This window comes from Gastrolobium bilobum, unplaced genomic scaffold (assembly GCF_033153095.1).
Source record: "Gastrolobium bilobum isolate Gb01-03AN ecotype WA unplaced genomic scaffold, APGP_CSIRO_Gbil_v1 utg8594, whole genome shotgun sequence".
Classification (NCBI taxonomy): Eukaryota; Viridiplantae; Streptophyta; class Magnoliopsida; order Fabales; family Fabaceae; genus Gastrolobium; species Gastrolobium bilobum.
The window spans coordinates 87,530-108,931 of record NW_026896380.1 but is presented as its reverse complement, the minus strand read 5'-3'; the positions used below and the strand labels follow the sequence as shown (position 1 = coordinate 108,931).

At 37.7% G+C, this 21,402-nt stretch overlaps 1 protein-coding gene across 2 annotated transcripts; it reads right to left on the bottom strand.

Annotated features, from left to right (window-relative positions):
* Window positions 1-15,282: 15,282 nt before the first annotated feature.
* On the bottom strand, window positions 15,283-20,882 carry LOC133299466 (mediator of RNA polymerase II transcription subunit 4). Of its 2 annotated transcripts, none has more exons than XM_061498930.1 (3): window positions 20,721-20,882; window positions 19,117-20,410; window positions 15,283-15,738 (listed from the first exon to the last, which is right to left on the bottom strand). In XM_061498930.1, exon 2 carries the CDS (start codon window positions 20,362-20,364, stop codon window positions 19,159-19,161), a length of 1,206 nt encoding a protein of 401 aa, XP_061354914.1. In that variant the 5' UTR covers window positions 20,365-20,410; window positions 20,721-20,882; the 3' UTR covers window positions 15,283-15,738; window positions 19,117-19,158. The 2 variants fall into 2 exon arrangements, with proteins under 2 accessions (XP_061354914.1, XP_061354915.1); XM_061498931.1 differs by having other exon boundaries at window positions 19,117-20,405.
* Window positions 20,883-21,402: the final 520 nt, after the last annotated feature.

Below are 21,402 nucleotides of genomic sequence, written 5' to 3'. Positions count from 1 at the left end.
AATGACATTCCTAGCATTTTCCATAACATGCTCTAAGCTCCATTCTTCCTAGAACATAGCTAATTCAACTACATTTCATCAAAATCCCAATTTACTATTCATAAACCCAAATTTCAAGGAATCATGAGGTTCAAGGGTTAGAATCTTACCACCAATGGTCACACAACCAAGCAAGGAGTGTTCCTCAAGCTCCCATGGAGGTTGAACTTCCCAAAACCCCAAAATCTCTCCAATGGCCGAATTTTTGAGAGGCAATATCCCTCTCCACAATGCTCCCCACTCAAAACAAAGCAAGGATTATGAAAGAGGAGGAGATTTGGAGTGGTTTAGGCTTTTGAACGGATGGATTTGGTTGAGATTTGCTTTCTCTCTCTCTCTTTCCCTTTTCTTCTTCCCTCTCTTCTCTTCTCCTTTCTGTTCTGCGTCGACGGGCTGGGTGGGAAAAATGGGCATTCTTTTGTGTTTTTAAGTCACTTACTTGGTTAAGTGACTTATGTGGGTATTGGTTCGTCTATCTATTCAACTCCAATAATTACCAAACTTTACCCAAAAGTCTGGAATATTATTCTAGGAATATTACTATTTTTATTTTTATATTTTGGGTACTTTTGTCAGTACCCATTTATACCCCTTAATTTTCACTGAGTACACTTTTTAACTCCAAAGTGACTCAAATTCATTTAATTAAGCATTATACTTAATTTCACTCACCAAAACATGTTTAATTAATTAATTACACTAGATTTACTAATTAATTAAGTTGGGCTATTATAATCACCCCACATTTTAGCGATTTTGTCCTCAAAATCAAGAACGTACCTGTCCTTAAACTCAGGATATTGCCGGAGAAGCTCATCTTCCCGCTCCCAAGTGGACTCTTCAGGCGTCCTTCCTTCCCACTGGACTTTCACCATAGGAATAGATTTATTTCTCAGCTTCTTCTCATCTCTTTCGAGTATCTTCATGGTCCAACAGGAGTCTTCAAATTCTCCCGGATTTCAACATTATCAGGTTGAACCACATGAGAAGGATCAGCTACATATTTCCTCAGCTGAGAAACATGAAACACATCATGCAAATTTGCCAATTGCGGAGGTAAGGCAAGCTGGTAGGCAACCGGTCCCACCCTACGAAGAATCTGGTAGGGTCCAATAAATCTCGGACTCAGCTTCCTCACTCCAAGGGCTCGTCCCACACCCGTAACCGGTGACAGCTTCAGGAACACATGATCTCCCTCCTCAAACTCTAGAGGCCGGTGCTTGAGATCATAATAACTTTTCTGACGATCCTGAGCCTTTTTCAGACGATCCTTAATCATTTTAATCTGCTCAGTAGTCTCCTGAACAAAATCCAATCCAAACCGCTCTGTGTCTCCAACCTCTGACCAACAAGTAGGTGTCCTACACCTGCGACCATACAAGGCCTCGTAGGGAGCCATACCCAGACTAGCATGGAAACTATTATTATATGAAAACTCAACCAGCGGAAGATATCGATCCCATGCAGTACCCTGCTCCAGGGTGCAAGCCCTCAGCATATCCTCCAACGTCTGAATGGTCCTCTCAGTCTGACCATCAGTCTGTGGGTGATAAGCAGTGCTCAGTCTCAACTGAGTGCCAAGAGCCTCCTGCAATGCTCCCCAGAAGCGAGAAGTGAACTTCAGGTCCCGATCACTAACAATGCTCTCAGGCACCCCATGAAGCCTCACAATCTCCTTCACATAGAGCCTAGCCAATCTCTCCGCAGAGAAATCTACCCGAACTGGCAAAAAGTGTGCGGATTTTGTCAATCTATCCACAATCACCCATATAGAATCATAACTAGCCTGTGTTTGCGGCAATCCCACTACGAAATCCATGGAGATACTCTCTCATTTCCATTCAGGAACATCTAGAGGTTGCAACATACCAGAAGGCTTTTGATGCTCAATCTTTACCTTCTGACAAATGAGACACTTAGAGACAAATTCGGCAATATCTTTCTTCATACCAGGCCACCAGAAATTCATCTTTAGGTCCTGATACATCTTTGTAGCTCCCGGATGAACTGTAAAATGACCCTTATGAGCCTCTGTCATTACTTCTTCCGCCAACTGCCTAGGTACTACAACACGACCCTGATATAGTAGTACACCCTCATCATTGCAGGATACACCACTCTGACCTTTTAGTCGTTTAGCGCTTTCATTTTGCAGTTGAGCTTCTTTGATTCTGGTCATCAGTTCATTCTCAATGCTTGTGATTTCAAAGCCACAAATTTTACATGGAAAGATTTTAGATAATTGAATATCTCTGAACCTCTCAATCACATCATAATCTCTGATCATCATGCTTGATATACTCACGAATTTTCGGCTCAGTGCATCAGCTACAACATTAGCCTTGCCAGAATGATATTTCAATTCAAAATCATAGTCCTTTAAGAACTCGGTCCACCGTCGTTGTCTCATATTCAGCTCCTTCTGATCGAACAAGTATTTCAAACTCTTGTGATCGCTGAATATTGCAAATTGCATTCCATACAAGAAATGCCTCCACTGCTTTAACCCAAAAAAAATTGCAGCAAGCTCAAGGTCATGGGTTGGATAATTTTCTTCATGCGGTTTCAATTGCCTCGATGCATAAGCTACCACCCGCCTATCTTGCATCAGCACACATCCCAATCCCTTCTTGGACGCATCGCTGTATAGCTCAAATTCACCTTCCGGGTCGGGAAGTACTAACACCGGAGCGGTCGTTAGTTTCTCCTTAAGGCTCTGAAAGCATTCTTCACATTCTTGTGTCCAAACAAATGGAGTATCCTTCGGGTCAAACGGGTCAATGGCAACACCATGGCTGAAAATTCTTTAATGAATCTCCGGTAATAACCAGTCAAACCCAGAAAACTTCTTATTTCTGTTACTGTCTTGGGTCTTTCCAATCAACAACTGCCTCTATCTTGCTAGGATCAATCGCTACTCCATCAGCAGAGATAACGTGACCCAGAAATTGCACTTGAGAAAGCCAAAATTCACATTTAGAAGGCTTTGCATATAACTGTTTCTCTCTGAGAATTTGCAACACAGTTCTCAAGTGACCTTCATGCTCTTCCTTACTCTTGGAATATATCAGGATATCATCAATAAACACAATCACGAATTGATCCAGAAACGGCTTAAATATGCGATTCATGTAATCCATAAACACCGCAGGAGCATTAGTGAGTCCAAATGGAATTACTTGATACTCATAATGTCCATATCTAGATCGGAAGGCAGTCTTCGGAATATCTTCCTGCCTAATTCGGATTTGATGATAACCCGACCTCAAATCAATCTTTGAGAAAACACAAGCACCCCTCAACTGATCAAGCAAATCATCTATGCGAGGGAGAGGATACTTGTTCTTAATGGTAACCTTATTCAACTGACGGTAATCAGTGCACAATCTCATGCTACCGTCCTTCTTCTTAACAAATATGACTGGTGCTCCCCACGGGGACACACTAGGCCGGATAAACTGCTTAGCCGAAAGCTCTTCAATATGCTTCTTTAACTCAGCTAATTCCGGTGGTGACATCCTATACGGAGCCAGAGAGATAGGCCCCACACCAGGCAACAGATCAATCGTGAACTCAATCTCTCTATGAGGCGGAAGTTGTGGAATTTCATCTGGAAACACATCCACAAACTCCCTCACCACGGAAATAGTGCCAATCTCCTCATGACTTCCGCCTACTAAACCCCCCACAAAGACATATCCCAATGCCCCGGCCCTCAAAGCCTTTCTAACCTGCAAAACAGATAGATATGGGGAAGAACTAGTAGCAGAATCATCAGCATCAAGCACGATCCTTTTACCACAGCAGTCTATCATAGCACAGTTCTTTGACAACCAGTCCATACCCAAGATAACTTGAAGGCTGATCATAGGTAAACAAATAAAATCCAGCACGTAATCTCGGCCTTCATATTTGAATTCAACATCTTTACACAACACGGATGTATAACACTCCTCTCCAGTAGCAGTAACCACTTTCATTGGAGGGCGAATGTCATACATTTGCAAATTTAGCCCAACAGCCATAAAGTCAGACATACAAGAGTGTGTAGCTCCTGAATCAAACAACACTTCAACATCCATATTATCAATGTAAATTGTACCTTTCACTAAATTCGGAGCCTTCTCCGATTGTTGACGGTCCATGGTATATACTCTACCAACCGTCTGAGACTCTAACATAGGTTAAACAACAGAGACCGGAACAGCAGTAGCTTGAACTGCCATAGTCCTTGCTTCGTTCTGAGGACACTGCCTGGAGTAGTGACCGGATCTTCCACATTTAAAACAAATCAATTCACCGGTAGCACATGGACCTCTATGCTCTTTGCCACATCCCTTGCACTTGGGAGGAGGTCCTCTATCAACAAAATTCTTCTGGGTACCGGGTTTTTTGAACAAGTCAAAGGGCTTATTCGCATTCAGCTTCTTGCCTTGCACCTTCCTGTTCTTCCAATAACCGGAGCCCGTTGCTTTATGGGAACTAGGTGCCTGGGCCTCAGAAGACTTCTTGGTTTGGGGCACCTTATACACTTCCTCCACTTTCCTACACTGGTTTACAAACCGACTGAACTCTCGGATATCACAATTTGACATCTTCCGAGACATCTTCTCATTAAGACCCCATTGGAACTTGGAGGTCATTTCAGCCGAGGTGGGTAAGGCTCGCCCATAGTTGGCGTATTTCACCAACTCATTGAATTTTGAGAAGTATTGGTCAATAGACATCGACCCTTGTTTGAGATCGTTATACTCATTCTGCTTTTGTTCCCTAGCCTCTCTAGGGAAGTAGTTATCCAAGAACAATGTCTCGAATAACCGCCATGTGATCTCCCGACCTTCAGCTTCTAATGGCTGCACGGTATTTGTCCACCAATCCTCTGCTTCCTCTTCCAGCATATAAACAGAGTAAGCCAACTTCATTGCGTCAGGGCATCTCATCACCCTAAATATCTTCTCCATAGCTTGGAGCCATTTTGCAGCCGCCATTGGCTCATAACCTCCCTTAAAAGAAGGAGGTTTATGTTTTCGGAAAGCCATCAATCTCCTTTCCTCCACTTCATGATCACCGACATTTTCAACTTGAGGTTGACGAACCTCAGTGTGATGACTCCGACTCCCAGAGTGGTGACTACCTTCACCCTCATTGTTACCCACTCCACCCTCTTCCTGTGAAGGAGGTGGAGAAGGCGTAGCAGTGTGAGGAGGAGGAGTGGGTTGCCGGTTCACGGGCCTAGGACCCCTCAACGTCCTCAACTCGGTCATCATTGCGGCCATAGCAGTCCGCGAGTCTTCATTTGTTTTCATCAGATTTTCATTGGCTTGCCTGCTAGCAGCCAACTCCCTCTGAACGGCTGCAAGAGCTTTAGCCACGGGATCAGGCTGTACGCCCGTTGCCCCACGGCCACTTCTAGGCCTCACAAGAGCAGCCAAAACAGGTTCTGGCTGAGCATTGGTGTTTGATGGTCCGGGGTTGTTTCGGTTCCTCGTCATGTCACTACACATGTTACACAAAGAAGTGAGTTGATCAGGCCCACACTTAGTGATCACAAATGCAATAATCATACAGAGTACTAAAACAACTATAAAGCATCAAACACTAAGCATACTCATCAATAGCTAACAGTTATTCCCTACGAAACTGCTCTGATACCATAAAATGTAACACCCCGTTCTAGAACCGGTTTGTTAACATCGCATTATGATATTAAGCGCAGTTACAATCACATGGGTTCAATTAAAATCCGGATAAATTTTTCATTTTAAAACATACCGAATTTATAATACCCAATTCCGTGATCATAACCGTATTACCTTGCGGAATCATATCAATTAAGCTTAACATCATGTTCTTATTCCATTTTTAAACCATTAATTTACTTCCTATTTATTTCACAACTTCTACTATATTGTAGATTTCTTCATTAGCTATGCGTGGCTTCAAACCGCGCTCAAATCGGAGCACTGTAGCCCAAGTTAGGACAATTTGAAGCAACACAAGAGAGTGTTGGTCACAGGCCCCGCGCGCTTCAGCACGCTACCGGGCGCTCAAGCGCACGCTATCGGGCGCTAAAGCCTCCATCTGGGCGCTTAAGCGCACGGAGGCAGTAAGCATCAGGCATTCCAGTGTGGATGGGCGCCTAAGCGCGCATCAGGGCGCTCAAGCGCGCTACCCTGGGCGCTTAAGCTCCCACTGGGACGTTTTAGCGCGCAGAGACAGAAGCATCTCCTCCTTCAGTGGCGAAGGGCGCTTAAGCGCGGACCAGGGCGCTCAAGCGCGCAACCCTGGGCGCTTAAGCACGAGGGGGCAGTAAGCCACCCAACTTTCTGCAGCAAAGGGCGCTTAAGCGCACGCCAGGGCGCTCCAGCGCGCAATCCTGGGCGCTTAAGCCCCCACTTGGGCGCTCCAGCGCGAGGAGGCAGAATGCATTGGCACTCGCAGGGGCAGCAGGGCGCTTGGGCGCGCTCCTGGGCGCTTAAGCGCGCTGCCAGGGAATTCCAATTCCCACATTTCTCAAGTCCAAGCCTAGGGGAAAATGCATCCCCATTACAAACCCCAATTGTCCATGCCCCAAAACTAAATCCTAGCACTCATCCAACCACTCCTCATGAGATTTAGCTAGAATTTGGGCAGCATGACCTTTGTTTCCTCATCGTTTACCAGTTTAAACAAAAGGGTACCTAATTGATTTTCAGCCCAACCAATTCAACAACTCGATACATAACAAGCATGCATATATTGAATTTCAAGTAGGCATCATTTACATTACATATCCTTTACAAATCATAGAACTTAGCTTACAAAACACTATGATCATTCCCTTGGCTCCCATCAACAAAAGGTGTAACCAAAGGCATGAGCATAGGCTAAGTTCATCCAATGAATCAAGATATACAAATGAACATGGGCTTTCAAAATAAAATCCTATACATGTCAACTACAAAAGGCATGCATAAACTCAAAGGGAATGCCACATTTCAGGCATAATCCAGATATGGCCACTTGCCACCAGAGGCTCCTGCAGCATCCTTACCTGAAAGGGGGTCCCCACAACACGGGGTGAGATATACGAATATATCCAGTAAACCAGGGGTCCTTGGAGCATCTCTCCACCCCACAGTTCCATATCAGTGTAATAGCAATAACAATAATAATGCAGTAAATACATATCTATGCAAAGTGCACTACATCTCCAGGAGAAATCCCTCGAGCTCTCAAGCTGTCCTAAGGAAACTCAGATGCAAATAGTCCTACTGGCCAGCTAACTACCAAGTATGATTTACGCATCGTCATGCAACATACCAACATAGGGAAACACCATCCTATGCCACACCAAATGCATACACATACGTATAACAAAGCATTACACTATTTTATTGCATTTATATACACAATCACAACCTCTACCCTTTCAGGGCTTGGTAGAACAGTCAAGGGAATTACACCCAAGGTCCGAAGGCTTACCTCAATGCTTCAGTCGACCTTTGTTCTTCACCAATGTCAACAATACTCTACTCCAAAACCAACACCTACACATGGTGTAATGCAATCAACACATTGCATCCAAGAGTATTTCACAATCAACCATCAAATACTCAATTCAAAACACCACACAAGTGTGAGCTTACCAATTCCAATGAGCTACTCAAGCTCCATAGCTTGTTCAAGCGGTTGATCACTCACGGTCGGTCCAAATGTCTCAATCCTAGACATCATTAGGACACAATCATCAATCAACCAAGCCATACCATTTATCAACAATGCAAGGAATCCAATATCAAGCATCATATTCTTGCCATTTTACAAGTATACTCATTTAGCTATCTAAGCTCATTTTCACCGATTAAATGACATTCCTAGCATTTTCCATAACATGCTCTAAGCTCCATTCTTCCTAGAACATAGCTAATTCAACTACATTTCATCAAAATCCCAATTTACTATTCATAAACCCAAATTTCAAGGAATCATGAGGTTCAAGGGTTAGAATCTTACCACCAATGGTCACACAACCAAGCAAGGAGTGTTCCTCAAGCTCCCATGGAGGTTGAACTTCCCAAAACCCCAAAATCTCTCCAATGGCCGAATTTTTGAGAGGCAATATCCCTCTCCACAATGCTCCCCACTCAAAACAAAGCAAGGATTATGAAAGAGGAGGAGATTTGGAGTGGTTTAGGCTTTTGAACGGATGGATTTGGTTGAGATTTGCTTTCTCTCTCTCTCTTTCCCTTTTCTTCTTCCCTCTCTTCTCTTCTCCTTTCTGTTCTGCGTCGACGGGCTGGGTGGGAAAAATGGGCATTCTTTTGTGTTTTTAAGTCACTTACTTGGTTAAGTGACTTATGTGGGTATTGGTTCGTCTATCTATTCAACTCCAATAATTACCAAACTTTACCCAAAAGTCTGGAATATTATTCTAGGAATATTACTATTTTTATTTTTATATTTTGGGTACTTTTGTCAGTACCCATTTATACCCCTTAATTTTCACTGAGTACACTTTTTAACTCCAAAGTGACTCAAATTCATTTAATTAAGCATTATACTTAATTTCACTCACCAAAACATGTTTAATTAATTAATTACACTAGATTTACTAATTAATTAAGTTGGGCTATTATAATTACAAGCATCTCTGAAAATTTAACATACGCAAGCACAACAAATGGTTTTTTTCCAAAGCTCTCAAGCAGCACTCTAGTGAAGTCCAAGACTACAAGTAGCCATAACCACTGCCATTTTGATCTCTCTTCAATGTAATAACTTGATTAGAGATAAAGGAATTTGAGAGAGAGAAAATTTAAATCTTGAGTAAATACCTTTTTTTGGTCCTCAGCAAATTTTACTACGTCTGCTTTAGTCCCTAACAAATAAAAAGACTATTTGTGATATCTGAGAAATTCAAAATGGACTCATTTAGTTGAAATCGTGGTCCCTAACAAATTTAAAAAAGATCCACATTACTCCCACAAAAGGACTAAAATGAGTACACTTTGAATTTCTTATAATTAAGGATTATGAATAGCTATTTTATTTGCTAGGGACTAAAGCGAGCATCATAAAATTTGCTGAGAACCGAAAATGATATTTACTCTTAAATCTTTTTGGCCTCAAAATAAAGATGAGCAAACTGCAAAGTAACACAGACACGAGTCAAGACATGTAATTATAGAATATTCATTCCAATTTATATATATAACACTTGTACAAAAAAATGCAAGCATTCTAAAATAACAACTGAAATACTAGATTAATTTCTTTAAGTTGAAATTATACCTCATAGCTTTCAGCAGCCACATAAACTTGTTTATTCATAGCTTTTACCCCAAACTGTACCATTCGGATTGTACTAGTAGAAGAAGTGATAATATCCCTTGTAGTACATTGACCCTATACACAAATTCCACCAACCATGTCAACAATTCTAAAGTGATATGGAGAAGAAGTGATAACTCATTATGTTCCCGATTCTTTGACTCGACCTTTCCCTTCCATTAGTCTATATCTAACGTCGAGTCTGTTGTAGATAATACTTTTATAAAATTTATTTTGTGAATATTTAAAATAGATAGGCTTCTTCATTATCTATTACTCACTGCTTTTATAAAATTTATTTTGTCCCAGGTTTTGTAGGTAGGAATTATTAGAGTTCTCTCTCTATATATTTTAATGAAAACAAAAACACTTCATCAATTTATTTGTTTTGAGAATCCTATCTATTACTTATCTTTCAATTATATATGTTGTAGGATAGGAATTCCAGTCTTCATAGTGTTAGTAAGATTGTGTGATAGAACCTTTTTTTCAACAAATACAAAGATATTAGCATGGGACATGTACTAATGAAAATTGAAAAATAATCCTACCAGTTTACCATAAAAACAGACTAGAAAGTCTTGCATGCATTTGCATTCAATCAAGAGTAAACACGGACAACAACTCAATAACAGTTCAATATTTTACTCCAAATATCTCTCTCACAAATTTGGTAAACTAAAATTTGGAACATTAGAAGACGCCCCACTCTCACGTCTAGACACTGAGAACCCGCACCAACCCCGTATCAATTTCATTTGCAAAACATTTTTCTGCGAAACATTTGAAACCTCACACAATGATACCACCAATAATTTCCAAAACCTAGCTCAAGCACCAGGACTTGATGGATCAATTCTTGCTCTCCTAATCCACTTACCAAATAACAAAAAAGAAAAAGCACGAAATTAGAAAAAGAAGAAGAACGAGTAGAAGAAAGAAGAAAGTAGAAGAGCTATCAACTGCGAATAAAAAGACATGAAAAAGAAGAAATCGAAAGAGCATGAAGAAGAAAACCATGACAAGAAAGAGAAATTGGAAATTTAGGGTTTGGATAAAAAAGAGTGGGCTAGCCCGCGGTTAACCTCACTCTAACCCAATAAAAATAAAGATCATTGGGGCTAGGGTAAAAAATAATCCCATCATACGGTGGCTGAAAATTGGGGTTGTAACGTTGGCCCACGGGTTGGATCCCGTTTTGACAGCCTAGCTGTGTTAAGCTTATCAGTTGAAAGCGAACACGTTAAAGCCTATGCAGGATTACTCAAAATTTAAAAACATCCAGTGCACTAGGAATGTTCAGCTACGCGCCTCAAAAAAATAGAAATATGCTATTTCGCGAAGTAGAAATAACTTTGGTTGCTATTAACTAGTGAATTTGATTATTTGCTACTGTATGAGGTGGATATGTAAGATATCCATTGTTGCTGGAGTTTCGAGGTGAATTTAGAGGCAAAACGACGCTAGTAAAAATTGGCAAAAATTTCTCTAACTCAAAGCTGTTTTGAAATGTATTTCCTCACTACAACAGTCAAACGCGTTGATCAACTTGACGAGACCGGTGTCGTCATAGTGCATGGCGCGACCAGCAGCCATGTCATCACCTCATACAGTCCCGTCAGGTTGGATGACGCGTTCAGTGTCAAAACCGTACTTGACATGTGGATCCCGTCAAGAGTTGTGACGAGTCCAAGTATTATGGGTCACGCTAAATTTTGTGACGCGTTATATAGTATAAAAATTTGTTTCTCATTGGAAGGTTCAATTGTGCTTGTTTGGATGGGCTTCTCTCATTTCAAAAGCTGCTTTTTTTTTTTAAAAGAAAGTGCTTTTAAAATTTTTATGTTGTTTGGATACTAACTTTGAAGAAAAGGAGAAGTTAATAAAAAAGCTAAAATTTTGCTTTTGCAAGAAGTTAAAAAATTTGACTTCTGAAAAAAACACAAGCCAAAAGCAACCCAAATCTCTCGTCAGAGCACCTGACGATCCAAAAACGGTGATTTTCTTTGCATCAACATGGTAGATTCAAGTGACTTGACCAAGAACAAACCAAGAGACATAGCTTCCCATGAAGGTAGAGCGTGGGTGGCTGTGAAATCCATGACCGACTGGATGGAGGAGGGCGACTGTGTATCTTGCAAAAGCAGCTTGTGTGTCATCTGCAAACTTTGGGAAGTGCTCACCTTTGGTGAGGAGGGCGACGGTGAAATCCATGATCTAAGGATGGAGAAGTGCTCAACTTTGGGATGATCTATAACACCAACGGTGTGTCATCTGCAAACCAGCCTCACCAACAAAAAATTGAGCACTTCTATATGGAGGAAGGCGACTGTGTATCTTGAAGGGGGTTGATTTTTTTGGGGAGAAAAGGAAATAAAATTTTAAGGGTACAACAGTCATTTTATGTTTACAAAATGCTTTTTTATTTTAACATCCAAATGACTTTTTAATTAAAAGTGCTTTTTAAATATTGCATTCAAATGCAAAATAACTTCAACTTTTAAATTTTTTTTTTTTTAAAAAAGTAACTCATAAAAAGTTCTTTTTTAAAAACCTATCCAAACGGCCGAAAAAGCTGTTGCCAGAAGTGCAAATGCTAAACAGTGGACAAAAATAATGGTTAGTTACTGTTTCAAGCAATCTTATTTTATTATTTTTTACTATTTTCATTACTGTTTAATAGTTCAGTTATGCTTAATCTTTAATTAAATCAATAAGTATAATTACTGTTTAATAATTTCACTAACAATTAATCTATTTAACTAAGTAGGTTTTTTTCTTAAGGTTTCATAAATTATAATTACTAAATTAATTAAAACAAAAATGATAAAAAAATTAAAATTAGTGGATACCCTAAACCCAAAAAATCCGAAATAAAAATGAATGGATCTAAGGCTTGGTATTTTGATTGTTTTGATTATTTTAATTATCTTAGTGTTTATGTTATTTAAACCGAAATAATAAAATTTATTTAGTAAAATAATGAATTTGTAATTAGTGTTTTAATTATTGAAATTCTAATATTTTATAAATGTCTGTTTTAATTACTATTTTAATTATTTTATATATTTAATTATTTTATATATTTAATTACTGTTCTAATATTTAGTAATATAAGTTTTTTAATTACTGTTTTAATTATTTTGTAACTTCAATTAGCCTTTAGAATTATTGAAGCCTTAGATCCATTCATTTTTTAGTTAGGGTTTTTTGGTTTAGGGTATCCACTAATTTTAATTGTTTTATCATTTTTATTTTAATTAATTTAGTAATTATATGTTATGAAACCTTAAAAAAAACTACTTAGTTATTTAGATTAATTGTTAGTGAAATTATTAAACAGTAATTATACTTATTGATTTAATTAAAGATTAAGCATAACTGAACTATTAAACAGTAATGAAAATAGTAAAAGATAATATTAAACAATAATAAAATAAGATTGCTTCAAACAGTAACTAACCATTATTTTTGTCCACTGTTTAGCATTTGGACTTCTGGCAACAGCTTTTCATACTATACTAATTGAAACTTTCAACGAGAAACAAATTTTCATACTATACAACGCGTCACAAAATTTAGCGTGACCTATAATACTTGGATCCGGCACAACTCTTGACGGGATCCACGTGTCAAGTACGGTTTTGACACTGAACGTGTCATCCAACTTGACGGGACTGTATGAGGTGATGACATGGCTGCTAGTCATGCCATGCACTGTGACAGCACCGGACTCGTCAAGTTGACCAACGCGTTTGACTGCTGTAGTCAGAAAATACATTTTAAAACAACTCTAAGTTGGAGAAACTTTTGTCAATTGTTACTAATACGATCGTTTTGCCTGAATTTAGATGTATAGAACTTACGTGTATGGAAAGATGAGTTGAATGTAGATAGGTAATATTTGCTTAAACTTCAAGAATCCAAAGCTGTATGTCTTATTAATGAGAATGCCTAAGTAATGCTAAGAAAGGGGAATTGTACAAAAGAAGGGACTGTATGCCCTCTTTTCGAATATTGGAATGAAACAGCAACATGTTCCAATCCATCGCGATGTATCCAGATATATAAATATAACTGTATATCCAGATACATGCTCACAGAATAGGTTCCAACAGCTATTCCTTGTTCTTTACGAGTAATTCACTCTCCAGACATGCTTTTTAGCTTTTATTGAAGTTAAATGACCATCATATGAGATCTATTCACACTTTTCCCTTAGTGGAGGATATTAATTAGCTATGTGAATGGGCAATCCCAAGTGAGTGTCTCTCGTACATGCAAGCTTAGCTTGCCATGAGAATGCACAGATTCATGACATGTTATAGTGTATGTTTTACTCAAGAAGAGCTCGCTATGTGTGTGAAGATTTTGATGTATTATGGACTATGTTATATGACATATTACATTATGCTTGAATTAAATATATGATGAATGTATCATAGTCTATCATTGCAAGCTGAGCTTGCTAGGAAGTTACGATCCATACAGATTCTTGATCAAATACAATAAGTTGTTCTGAAAACAGACTAAAATGAGGGAATGAACCCCCAATAGGTTGGGTGACCTTGGTATATGGTTCCTGTGTGTATCCTGGTCCATAAAGGTTTGGGTTTAAAAAGCATCATATATAGTAAGGGACACCCTACATGGTTATGAGCTGAACAGGCCTTGTGCAAAAGGCCCCTTTAGTGTGAGCATAGTAAAATGGTAATGAAATATAACGTCCCCCTAGTGTGTGTATATTAAAAACAGCATATCACACATAGCTTGCCCCAAAGGTTTGGGCAAGAAAATGATAACCTGTCTGCATGTGCCCCAAAGGTTTGAGTTAATAATATAGCAGAATAATGTTATGAATGTTTGTGCATCCGGTGATTATGTTATGCATCTCAGATTAATGTATGATGTGCAGCAATGTTTCTCTTAGTTACAAAATGATATATTCTGCATGTATAACGAGTGCTACTTTAATTGATGAAAAATACACTAGCAACAATCAGGCATCATTTGTAATAAACTGGGGCATATGTTTGATATGCTCCAATTTAACGGAGGGATGAATACTGCTAACAGCTTTAATTTCCTATTTAATATTAGAGTTTTATTAATCTCCTTTTCCATAAGATAGGTATCTTATGTTGTAGAGAAAAACTAGGTGGGTCCCACCATTACAAAAAAAAAGAAAAAAAAAAAAGTGAGGTGCGGAAATCGAAGTGAGAGAAAATGAGATAAATTATCTAATGTAAAAGGAGACTAATATTTCCCTTAATATTATATTCTTGTTTTCTTTTTTCGGAGCATATCATAATATGACATGGTGTACATAATAGTGGATATTGTACATAATTAGGATAATTGATTTCTTTCGAGTATATAATAAAATGTCTGCTGCAACTAAATTCTTTCAAATAATTCCGAAATCTTTTGTCATTTTTCCAGTATTAACATCAAGAAACTAAAATTCATCTCCAAAACCACATGCAAAGACTGCAATAGAACTAAAAAAGAAAAAGAAAAACTACACAAAATAAAAAGAGGAGTCATTAAAAACAGAAAGCAACAAAGCATATTAGTCCTGAAAAAAACGATACTGATTAACTTAATTTTTTTTTTCCTTTAAGAATGATTTATTGATCTTTCAAAAAAATTCAATATTCACTTTCTTTTTATTTCAAATATTCCAATTACCCCGATTGCCCTGGCTTATTATTTTGGTTAAACGCATCTGATTAATGAAATGATGTGTATCCAGCTTTAAAAACATAAAAGCATACACAAATGTATGAGCAATAATTAAAAGATTTCAAGACCAAAATGGACACACAAACAGAGAACTAGATGCATCATAGGACCCAATATTTGAGATCATTCGAAGACCCTCCTCATCCTTAAGTCTAAGCCAGCAAACACTAGATGTAAACTCACCAACCAAATCCAACGAAGAGACTCGCTTAAAAATTAACTGCAAAGAATATAGACAGGGGCACTACAGCATCATGCCAACATTTGAGGACTGTAATTACAGCACGATTATGCCTTTAACTAACAGCCATAGCTTTAGAGGAACCATCAACCTATTTTTCCTTTCATTCAGAGGCTTCAAATACAAACATTAAACTCATTAGCACCATCTACGAAATCTAGAAATCATGAGAACAATGGACATGAAGAAAATATATGAATCAACTAATTACATTTGTCTTCTACTGTCCCATTTGAACCAACACGAAAATAAATCAATAGAGAAGTGATAATTTGGAAGGTATACCGACAGGCAATAGATAATTTTCTCAAATGGACTGCTGTAGCTAGATGTCCAGGAATGCTTCAACTTCTTCCCTAGCTGTTTATCCTTCTTGGTCTTTTTCTCTTTCTGTGACCCTCCTGTGTGAATTATTTGAGCGTCAATGCATATGGGAGTAAAAAATCCAGGTGCGAGATTGTGTGCCATGTATAAGCATTATCGTAAAGAGAGAAAGATAGAGACTCTCAATATGTTAAATAAGTGTGTTAGTGAGTGATTAGTATGCTGTGTCAAAACAAAATGGGTGAGAAAGTGAATGAGAGTACCTGTTAACAAGTCAATGTGGATGGCTAGAGGATGTGAAAAATGGACGATTAGGTGAAAATTCAGCAAGTGAGGAATGTGAGATTGTTGTGATGGCTGTGCATTGGTGAATTAAGTTGAAAGAGTGAAAGACGAGAGCTACATTTAAGTGGGTGTACGAGTCAAAAGTGGTGCTGTGTGAAATGAGTGATGAGAGTATCAATGAGAATGAGAGTATCTATGCGGGATAAATGGCTACTACTCCATGTGATTTTGTGTTGTGGAGATGAGGGAATAGTGATTGGGTGAAGAATGTGTTGGTAAGAGGAAGCAAATTCTAAGAATGAAATTTTATTTTATTCAGACCTTTATTAGTTCCTTAAACAACTGCTAAAGCAGTCACGGTCCTAAAGGACTAGTATCCTGATTGTGCAAACCAAAACTCAGCACTTTATATAGGGTCAACTCAATATTTATGCATCAATACTTAATATCATGCTCCTTTTCGGTTTATGTACCAAATATGTAACATTCAATCCAAATTTCACATAAAACAGATTACACAAATAGTGTCAGGTGTTTTGTAATCACTATGTAAGAGATCCATTCAAACTTCATAATCAGAACAGAATATGAATGACTCACACAAAGGCAACTTTTGATATGAGGTTCAATTCAAAGAGCTAATATTGGACCCAGAAAACATAAGGTTACGACAGACTCGTTAAAGTCTTTATGTAGCAGATGTACAAATATTTCGAGAAAATTACTAGCCATTTAACCTGGCAGTACAATTTAGTCAAATCAAGTAATCCTAGTTTAACAAAACAAGCTACAAACAGAAATGCTGAGACACAGAGTCTTAAGAACCTGAAGCTAACCATCCAATTTCAGAATCAAGACAACACAAACAAAAATTCACCCAATAACATTGATAAATAGAAAGTTGCGGCAATTAAGAGTTTTAAGAGTTATGTTACAAACTTGATATATCAATATCCTTAACACAAGTCAAGCATTACAAGATTGCAAATAAAAGCCAAAAAAAAACATACTACGGGTCCGTTGCAGTAAACAAGAATTTACAATCATGATAATAATGCTGACCAGATTAGTTACCAAGGAAGCTTATCACAAGAAAGTCATGAAGAGCTCAGTTTACATAGTAAAGCCAATTTAGTTTCAGTTCAGTGATGCAGCAGCTGAGTTATACAAGAATTTAATCGAAGAAAGTGCCTTCATTCAACATGCAGTTAAGTAAAATATTTCATATTTGGATGGATGTAACGGTCAAATGAAGAGTTGAGCAACCGACAAAAGGAATGATTTAAGGGGGCTGGCTAATCCGAGAATACAATATATATATATATATATATATATATATATATATATCACTTACAGCCCTTCAAGCCATAGTTGTTAAAATCTCAATTTATCACTACGATTTTACGTTTTTACAATTTTTTTCATCAAAACGATTTTACCAATATTCCAAACGCTTTTACGTTTTTACGATTTTTTTACATTACGATTTTACGTTTTACGATTTTTTAGTTCCCTTCCAATTTTACTTAAAATCTCGATTTTAACAACATTGCTTCAAGCTTAGTGAACATGTGTACATGCAGTAGAAATAAAATATCCTCAGCAACAAAATTTTACTGCAGTACACAAAATGCCTTACAAGGGTAATCTAGTTACTATTATTCCATTTACACTTAAATTGAACCGGATCGGAATTAAAATTTCATAGAGTTTAATTTCTTAATGCAGAAAATATATCGAAGCAGTCAAGACAGAGTAAAACTAAGAAAATAATCTCAACCCCAAATAGTCTCTTGTTCACGCAAGACACCAAACTATCCCGATATCGGAAACAACAGGAACCAAAGTATTAGTTAAATACTCTGACAAATAATCACTTAAAACACGACAAATAAACAATTAGACCTAAAGAGAAGAGTGCACAACATTACAAGTTCATCCAATCGGTCAGTCAAATTTAGCGTCCAATCTGATACTGCTAATGTCTTACACAGAAATGAGTTGATCAGGCTCACATCTTAGCAATCAATAGTGCAACATCAGGTTGGACACTCAACAGTCTCTCACATAGAGACACATAGAACTCACCACAATTACTGCTAGTACAACGTCCACCAACAAGCACACACCAGCAAGCAATCACGAACAGAAGTCACAAGCAACAATCATTAACAAACAGGCATTTATAAGCAATTGCTAGTAATTTATCACCTAGAACACTGCTCTGATACCACTAAAAAAATACAGTTTTTTATAATTTTAAATTTTATGACATAGACAAAGATGATTTTCACAAGGTGCCTCATCACAATTGGGTACAAACCTGTCTTATAGAGTATTTCATTTTCATTTCTATGTAAAAAATGGTAATCATCAGAACTAGAAGTAAATTAGACTGAATTAAAAAGAATAACTTTTTCATCGTGTAATACACTAGTAGCATACATTAATGTCTATATTAAATACCTGTGTAGCTTCAAAAACACAACCCCCGATGTACAAATGCAGTGCTTAATCAAATTTTCACAATTATGAAGCAGAGTTATGCTTTCTGCTTTTTAGAGCCTAGAACAGAAACAACAAGTATCCTTGGACATGTATTTTTAAATTCAGGTAATATCTAAAAAGTAAAATATATATATATATATATAAGAGAAAAATAATTAAATTAAGGAATGCATAAGTAATTCAGGTAGAGTATCCAAAAATATAAATTCAAAAAAAAAAAAAAAATTTGTTTAAGATTATAAAGAAGATATGCAGAATTAATTTAAAAGAATTCAAATTTAAAATTTAAAAAAGAGAAGTGAAGAATGACTTATGTTATTTTTAAGGGATAATAAACTAAGAGATTAAGCCAGTCTCAAGACAGTCTATTATAATTTAATATATAAGGGTGGATTACTCGAAATACCAAAAAGACCTACAAGATGATTGAAAGTTATGTTATTATCCAACAATCAACTCAACTTATCAATGCTGGAGAAGTCATCTTAAAACTCAATGCCAAGGAAACATTTGACAGGACCTATAACAGGCCAATAACATAACTATCAAGTGCAAAATGTGCAAATTAATAGAGGGGGGAAATCGGATCTGGGAATTCACATTAATTGTGCATTCCCAACTATTTTACATGAAGAACAAATTTCATGAACAAAACCCCTCACCAGTAAAGTTGTCAACTTGAGATGATCAGTTTCATGGACTTCTCAATCTTCATCGTCAGAGCTGGCATCGTCACTACTATAATCACTACTATCACTGCCTCCAAGATCCAAATTAACTGGCTGCACTTGAATAACTTCTGGTTGCTTGGGCTGAGGAATGTGAGGCTGTAATTGTTGCTCCTCAAATCTTGGTACTGGAAGGGAGTCCATGGGAGGCAATGGCACGGGATCCCCAGGTTTCCAGCCAGGTGGAGGCTTAATTGGTATATCAATAGGTAATTGCACAGGCATTCCAGGCTTCCAACCAGGCGGAACCGTAAAATTTGGAGGTAGCAGCCCTTGAATTGCAGACAAATTTGCAAGTGGATTGGTATCCACCTGCTGTAGAGGCAGAGGCTCAATAATAGCCTCAATCGTTTTCTCCTTGGCTTCAACTGCTTTAGGCAATCCAATATCAAGATCTGCAAAATTATATAACTGTGAAGCTCTCATTTGTTCTTCTTGTGGTGCAGGTGGCAGTGCACCGCGGAGAGGAGCTTGCCCAGCCCCAAATTCCGGTGGTGCAAAGGTTGTATAACTTATCCGATGGGCATATGATAATATATCAGACAGCTTCAGCTGAGATGAGACAGTCGAGGAAATCAAAGAATCATCTTCATTTCCATCTCCTGATTTCGATCTCTTGGTGCGGCGATAATCAGAGTAATCATCAACAAGAATGTCAAGACCTCGCTCAGCGTCCTTGAGTTTGTTGGCAAACGCGAGAAGTGCCGAATCTCTTGAGCGGATTTCGCGATCAATCTTCTGCTTAGCATCTTGTAGATCAAGAATCTCTTGGAGTTCGGCAACGGCTTCGAAGATTTGGGTTTGAAGAACGGTGAAAAGCGAGAGGATTTCTTTGGTGGTGGAAGGAGAGGACTCGAGCGGGGTAGACAAATGTGCTTGGCCTTGTGAAGGAAGGAAGGTAGGGAGGGTTCCACGGAAAGCAGTGACCCAAAGGGACCTGTTGGGTGATAATTCAAAGAGCTTAGAAGTTAAGCAAGCCATTTGAAGAAGAAGTGCTTGTGCTCTGGGGAGGGGTGGGAGAAGAGACAGTAGAGCTGCTGAAGGGGTTGCCGAATTGCGGTCTTGGTGGTGATGGGTCTGTGAAGGAGGGAGCTTTGGAGGAGTAGGGTTCGTAATCGACGGTGAGTTAGGGTTGGTAAGGCCCAGCCTAGCTGGGGATTGCACAATTTGGTGTTGAAGCATTTTGTATAGATTCTTCTTATGCTTTCCAAAGGTATTATCAACTGTACTACAAAATGTAAGAGAAAAATTCTTCAGTATATCATAAAGACTGATAGAGCTGTCAAAATGGGGGGAACAGGGATCATAATTGTTGAACAAAGGTACAAGTCGCAACTCACAATGTAGGTTACAGGCACACAAAAAATTAATTCATAATCGCACTAGTTTGCACACAAAAATAACATTCACAAACATTTGAATGATACTGAAAAAAAAAAATATTGTTTTATTTGAACTTTCGTTGAAATTGATGATAAGGCATCGCGGATGTAACACAATTAACAACAAATTGCATCTCAGGTAAGGAAATATCATACCTTGAGGCCCGATTTTTTCGATTTGAGCAATTACGAATACCAAACAACGGAGGAATTGCGAGGTGCTACGCCTACGGACGCTAAAGAAATGAAGGGAAATTGAATTTCTGGAAACCCTAACGCGAGGAAGCAAGATGGCCGAAGCTGCATCTTCTGTTCTTCTTAAATCTAAACGCTTCGTTTCCGGTCTTTGCACTCTTCTTCTTTTAAACTAGCGTTACGGTCGTTATCCAAAAAAAAAAAAAAAAACTTTACGATCGTAATAAATTATCCCTTTTTTTTACATTAGATAAGTTTTTTTTTCTGCACACTTTTTGATAATTGTGTCATCATTTTTTTTTTTTTTCTTTTTTCAGATGATGGAGTCCATGAATTTATCTCTATGACATGAAATAACTTATCTCCTTTAACATGAGATTAATAAATTTTTTTTTTTTAACAATTGAGTTAAATTTTTAAAAATCAAATTCTTAATATTTATTTTACAAAAAAACTATTGAGAAGACAATTTTTAAGAAACTGGTTTTCAATAATTTGTTTATTTTTTATTCTTCATTTTAACACTATTCTTTTAAAATAACAATTTAGGATGAGAAAAAAATTGTAATAGTATTTTTACGCTTTATTAAAAATCTAAGAATAATTAAAATCAAAATTAATAGCATTTACATGATAAGTTCAT